General features: G+C 35.6%; 1 protein-coding gene across 1 annotated transcript in view; it reads left to right on the top strand.

Moving 5' to 3' along the window:
- The window catches only part of LOC137618446 (calphotin-like), a 36,503-nt gene extending 35,152 nt beyond the window's left edge, over positions 1–1,351 (top strand). Inside the window, exon 2 of the mRNA XM_068348611.1 lies at positions 1–1,351. This exon is cut by the window's left edge and continues 1,763 nt beyond it. Coding sequence (XP_068204712.1) covers positions 1–1,351 — 1,351 coding nt within the window.
- The last annotated feature ends 6,149 nt before the right edge of the window (positions 1,352–7,500 follow it).

Here is a 7,500-nt window from a genome sequence, read left to right as displayed (position 1 = left end):
AGCTGCCACTGTACTTCCAGCTGCCACTGTACTTATAGCTGCCACTGTACTTATAGCCGCCACTGTACTTCCAGCTGCCATTTTACTTATAGTTGCCACTGTACTTACAGCTGCCACTGTACTTCCAGCGGCCACTGTAGTTATAGCCGCCACTGTACTTATAGCCGCCACTGTACTTTCAGCTGCCATTGTACTTATAGCTGCCACTATACTTATAGCTGCCACTGTACTTATAGCCGCCACTGTACTTCCAGCTGCGATTGTACTTATAGCTTCCACTGTACTTGTAGCTGCCACTGTACTTGTAGCTGCCACTGTACTTGTAGCTGCCACTGTACTTGTAGCTGCCACTGTACTTCCAGCTGCCACTGTACTTAAAGCCGCCACTGTACTTCCAGCTGCCATTGTACTTATAGCTGCCACTGTACTTATATCCGCCACTGTACTTCCAACTGCCACTGTACTTATAGCCGCCACTGTACTTATAGCCGCCACTGTACTTTCAGCTGCCATTGTACTTATAGCTGCCACTATACTTATAGCTGCCACTGTACTTATAGCCGCCACTGTACTTCCAGCTGCCATTGTACTTATAGCTGCCACTGTACTTATAGCTGCCACTGTACTTATAGCTGCCACTGTACTTCCAACTGCCACTGTACTTATAGCCGCCACTGTACTTCCAGCTGCCATTGTACTTATAGCTGCCACTGTACTTATATCCGCCACTGTACTTCCAGCTGCTATTGTACTTATAGCTGCCACTGTACTTATAACTGCTACCATAACTATAGATGTCACCATGCCTATAGCCGCCACTGTACTTCCAGCTGCCACTGTACTTATAGCTGCCACTGTACTTATAGCCGCCACTGTACTTCCAGCTGCCATTGTACTTATAGCTGCCACTGTACTTATAGCCACCACTGTACTTCCAGCTGCCACTGTAATTATAGCTGTCATTGTACTTCCAGCTGCCACTGTACTTATAGCTGCCACTGTACTTATAGCCGCCACTGTACTTATAGCTGCCACTGTACTTCCAGCCGCCATTGTACTTATAGCTGCCACTGTACTTATAGCTGCCACTGTACTTATAGCCACCACTGTACTTCCAGCTGCCACTGTACTTATAGCTGTCATTGTACTTATAGCTGTCACTGTACTTCCAGCTGCCACTGTATTTATAACTGCTACCGTAACTATAGCTGTCACCATGCCTATAGCTGTCACCATGCCTATAGCTGTCACCATGCCTATAGCTGCCACTGTACTTCCAGCTGCCACTGTACTTATAACCGCCACTGTACTTTTGAGGGACGATCTACGCAAAAAAGGAACGATAATATGAAGACGGGACTTATAAATTTTTTGGTAGCGTTCAACTTGGGTCACAGACCCAGGCCTTATTGATTTTAATATAATTCTCTCGCCACCGCTGCACTGTTGGCAGGATAGAATCAACGCATTTTCTTTCAACATCATCATCTGAAAACGACCAGATTTGAGGAGTAGATACTTTTTAGTTAACATAACTTTGCTGCAGCTAACATCACAGCAAATCGAAATCAGTCTGGAGAACTGGTGTACCTTCTGTAGAAACTGCTACAGTGACTAATCTAGCTGTGAATTCCATTTAGACTCACAAGTCACAGTGCTTGCTGTTTTCCATGAAATAGCCGACACTACTGTCTATGTGAAATGCAAATTTAAAGTGCTTTTAGGCATATGGTAAAATAGAGTTTATGGATGCGTTTACCAGATATTCATTCTCTCTCTCTCTCTCTCTCTCTCTCTCTCTCTCTCTCTCTCTCTCTCTCTCTCTCTCTCTCTCTCTCTCTCTCTTTTACTGTTACTATTACTCGTTCCTCTGACTCTTGGACATGGATATATGCCTTTTGAGTGTTCTACATTAATGTTTGAATCCCAAAATACACCTCTTCCCCAAACTCATGTCGGTCTTCACTCAGAGGATTTATAACGTGTTTGTAAAATTATGATACCGACTGGTTTCCTTAAGAATTTTACAGTGAGTGAAGCTGGTAATTGTAAAATGAATTATGAAATTAGAATTCCTTTTCCAATTATCGGAGGGTAACATCGTGGTGGTCTAATTATAGTTACAGTATACTCAGTATACTGGATTGTATGGTTTTTATTTCGCATTTCTGAAAAATATCGTGTTGATTATTTTTGCAAATTTATAACTACGCTGGGATTTGTGTGTCTCAAGGCGTTGGTAGTGAATGTTTCACGCATATAATCTGTGTGTATATTATATATATATATATATATATATATATATATATATATATATATATATATATATATATATATATATATATATATATATACATACATATATATATATATATATATATATATATATATATATATTTATACATAAAATACATATGTATATATATATATATATATATATATATATATATATATATATATATATATATATATATATTTATACATACATATATATATATATATATATATATATATATATATATATAATTTACTTTTCAAAGGTACAGTAAACCTATATGATAAGTGACTGGATGGGTATTGTGCTTCATTATGTTTGGTAGGTCCGTAGGTCCCATTAAACCAACACCTACCAATCCACCTAGCTGTGAATGGTACGGAGCTTCTGTTGTAGGCAAGAAGGTGTGGCTAGCAACCTCACCCCACAAATACTTGCTGAGAAACTAGAAAGTTCAACCCTTGACTGCATGTGTGCTTTCATTTGCGTTTCCATGTAAACAAAACATCAAAATAAATAAGATATTTTTTCTCTTCTTCCCTCGAATGAGCGACTAGGAACCATCTGGTTGCAGTGATTATCTCAAAAGAGTTGACTAATGACTTTCTTTTCTATTTCTTTTCTTTTATACAAAACAAGCCATTGTTATCATTGTTATTACAACCCTGAAATGGTGTAGCAATCTTTTTGTCATTGTTCACGCACTGCTTCAATAGTAGAAGTTGGTGGGCCGGAGTCTCGTAGTGTGCCCTACTGGGACAATGTAATAGGTGCGATGCAAGGTCTGTTCTTTCATCTGGATCTGCCTTTTTCCTCGCTTGTGTTCTCCTCCCCCGTATTCCATTAAAAGTCTCGTCTTCTTCTTCTTTTAACTCATTGTAGTAGGAATCTGGGAGTCTTTTCTGTGACCAGCTCGATATGTGATCCCTCTGTTCCAAGCGATATCGCTCTGTTTCTTCTTCTTTTAGTCTTTTTGTTTTGAGGATTTTTTGTTTGGTTGTGTCTTAATCAAGGTTTGTTTATTTTGAACGTTCTATATTTGCTCGTATGAGTGCGGTTGATATTGGGACTTCTTTGTACCCAGGAGGAAAACTTATTTAATTTACCTGCTGGAAATATTGGTGATCGGTTTTTCCAGTGTAGCATAAAAGTTTGCAGTTGTCCCATGTTCCTTATTTATAATAAACTCGTATATCTAAGCCATCGTTTGTGTGTTATTGCTTATTTTAATGATTTAGATATCTAGAGATTGTTTCGATAGTTTTAGTGACAACTGGATTGCGTAGTAATTTGTACTTGTGTAGGTATACTTTGGTTATCGAGTTGGCACTACTTTTGTTGATCTCCTTATCTAATATTTTCAAGTCCTAAATTACCTCTGAGAGAATGCAAAGACCTGTTTTGAATTATTTGTTGTTTCCAGTTTATTAACGGTGTATATCGATATTGGCTCTCCATTGACCTTGGGTCGAGAAGTGACACTTCTTGAAATACGGTTTAGTTGATGGTATGTTCATATTTCTGTTATTTATAAAAACTTAATGCAGTTATATAGATTATATTGTTAATTTTATTAAGAAGTATTCTTGTAAGTTTCCATTATTTTCTTTCGCTTGCCGTACTTCAAATGAAATTGAACTAAGTTACATAATACCGGTGCTTCGCGTAGATGCGGTGAAGTGCTGGAAGAGTATCGAGAATTACAAAAGATTGTATGTATGTATGTGCACACACATATGTATATATATATATATATATGATATATATATACGAGTATATATATATATATATATATATATATATATATATATATATATATATATATATATATATATATATATGTGTGTGTGTGTGTGTATTTATTTGTAATTTTCTTAGTCAGTGTGTATGCGAAAGTTATGATTTTCTTTTAGTATAGATTGATGGTATAACTGCCGATATAATATTGGCCGAAAATAAATAACCCCCGGAATACTTAAAATATTATTTTGTAGAATGTGACATGAAGAGGCAAAACCTGGCGAATGGGAGCAAAAAAAGGAGACCTGACTGATTGTAATAATTACAGAGGCATCACATTTACGTCAGTTGTTACTATTATTCTAAAGAGGCTAGAGGGAAATATTGATGAAAATATGAGACATGAACAAGTAGGATTTACAAAATGTAGTTGTACGGACCAAATTTTCATTTTAAGACATGATACAGCAATGTATAAAATATAGAAATCCACTTTTTGATGTCATTTCTGGACTATGAAAAAGAGTCCTATTTTGTGAAGAGTCCTGCTTTATTATGGAGTTCATCTTAAATATATAAATTTGATCAAGTGTGTTCATGAGTATAGCAAGTGCAAAGTTAATGTTAGTGGAGTCCTATCAAATAAATTTACAGTGAACAGTGGAGTACTTCAAGGGAATGTGTTTTCACCTATGTTGTTTATCATTCTCATGGAATTTGTAATACATAGAACAGTTGGGGAAGGTGGAAAAGGATTGGACTGGATTGGTAATAGGAAATTAGCAGACCTAGAGTATGCTAATGATGCTACCCTTATAGCAGAGCACCACAGAATTTACAATGCTTGCTTATCAGGATACATGAAATATCACAGGAGTTTGGGCTCAAGATAGATAGAAGGAAGACAGAGATGAGAACAGAATATGCAATGGAAAAGGAAATATCATTGTAAGGAGAAAGGATTGATGAGGTAGAATCATTTAAATAGTTAGGAACTATGATTTCTAACACAGCGTCTTTAGAAATGGAGTTTAATGATTAAGGATTGAAAAAAAAAAAATCAGAAAATGTGTAGGTTGAGTAAAATTTGGAATCCAAAACGCCTGAAATAACATACAAAAATCAGACTATATATGTATAATGAGATCGTTGTTACATGAGTCGTGGTATGACAGTGAACCAATGTATAACAGATTTTGTATATTTGAGAAGAAATATTGGGGGTTAGATGACAGGACACGATTAAAAATGAAACTATAAGAGAGATTACTCGAGTGCCATATGTGGATGAGATCATGGTGAAGGGTAGATAAAGATGGTTTGGGCATTGTCTTCGCACTCCCTCAAACTTCAAAATGGTTCAACAAGGCACTCGAAGAGTTGGGAGACCCAGGCCTTCATGGCTGAGGACTATGACGCGTGAAGTAGGAGATGAGGAGTGGGAAGTATCGATTTAAAAGCTCAAGATGGAGACGACTGGCTAAATCTAACCGAAGCCCTATCCGTCAACAGGCGTAGGATATTTTGAAGATAGGCAAGACGATCAGAGAGAATTCATAACCCAAAATCATTTGGATGATGGAAATAGAAAATAAGAAATTGGAAACTCTAAGCACAGGTTTGATGATAAGCTCGTATTTAGTAACTGTATTAAGTGTATGGAGGGTTTATTACCTATGTGAATATATTAAAGAATTCTGGGAGGTTTCCATATATTTGTCCTGGTAACGTGAAGAATTCTCTCTCTCTCTCTCTCTCTCTCTCTCTCTCTCTCTCTCTCTCTCTCTCTCTCTCTCTCTGGTGGATATATGAGGTGCCTCACACTGAGGGACCTGGGGGAACCCAAACATAAAATAAGGCAATAAGGGTAAGGCTCTCTCTCTCTCAAATAACAAAAGCAAAAGTAACAGAATTTTCACCGACGGATCAAAGAATACCATCGGGCATTTCTGCGTTGATACTTGAAAAATAGAGCGAGTTAGAAGGAAAAGAGAACAACAAGGAGAAAAAATGGGCCTGCTGTATTGGGTCCTTTGCAAGAGTGTGATTTCCCTCGGGAAAAGTTTTAACTCACCGCTAACCCCCCACCTCCGAACCTTTAACTACCATCCCATCCCACACTGTCTACCCTTCCAGCCACCTATTACCTCTTTCTTTTTCAGTACAGATACTGGGTGCCCATCATTTTCTGCTGCTCTTTTAAAAGATCTTAAAACAAAGTATGTTTTCTTGAAGTGTATTATGCCTATATATATATATATATATACTGTATATATATATATATATATATATATATATATATATATATATATATATATATATATATATATATTTATATATATATACATATATATATATATAATCTATCTATTTATCTATCTATCTAAATATGTATCTATATATATATGTATATATATATATATATATATATATATATATATATATATATATATATATATATATTATATATATATATATATATATATATATATATATATATATATATAATCACCTTCAATAACATGTATTTTCTTTTTAAAAGAGATAATATTTTCAGTTATATTTATTCATGTTAAACATGACAGTTTATGATTTGAATGTATATACACATAAAATAATAGGTAAAAGACATTTAAAATTGGGTTTAGGAGGCGACCAAAAATAGTAGAAAAAAGTCTTTTACCAAAGTATTTTGCCAATTACACTCATCTCAAGAAAAAAAAATCAAGTGGTGTGAAAGTTTGTAAGAAAAGAAGTAGCTTATAACTTTGTATATATTCTTAAGAAAGGGTATCTAGAAAGGATGCATAATAGATACATACATACATATAACTTTAATATGTACTGTATGTCTATATATAAATAGAAGAGACGACTGGCGAAAGCTAACCGAGGCCCTTTGCGTCAATAGGCGTAGGAGGAGATGATGGTGATGGCATATAAATAGGCATAATTATATGTAGATATAAGTACATAGGTATAACTTGTTATATGTATGTGTATATATATATAAATATATATATATATATATATATATATATATATATATATATATATATATATATACAATATAATTATAACTGTTACTCCTACATTAAGGGGTCGGTTGCGTAATGCGCCCTCTCCAATGCCTTCTGTCAAAGGCATCCTTTTCTACCAAACTTCTTCCCTCCATATCATCCTTCACCTTGTCTTGCCATCTAATTCTCTTCTTCACTGTCGATCATCTCCCCCAAACAGGTTCCTCCCAAGCCCTCCTCACTCCCTTCTCACCATCCATCCTCAACACGTGCCCACACCATCTCAGTCGTGACACTCTTATCATCTCTGTAATCTTTACTAAATCTGCCATTCTTCTTATTTCGTCATTTTTCAGTCTTTCAAGTGGTGATATTCTCATAATCCACCTTACCATTCTTATTTCTGTTCTCTCTAGCTTTGCCACCTCGTTTCGTCTTAAACCCCAAGTTTCTGATCCATACGTT

This window comes from Palaemon carinicauda, chromosome 24 (assembly GCF_036898095.1).
Source record: "Palaemon carinicauda isolate YSFRI2023 chromosome 24, ASM3689809v2, whole genome shotgun sequence".
NCBI lineage: Eukaryota > Metazoa > Arthropoda > Malacostraca > Decapoda > Palaemonidae > Palaemon > Palaemon carinicauda.
Note: the sequence above shows the minus strand (reverse complement) of the source record. Positions and strands in the feature narration are given on the sequence as shown.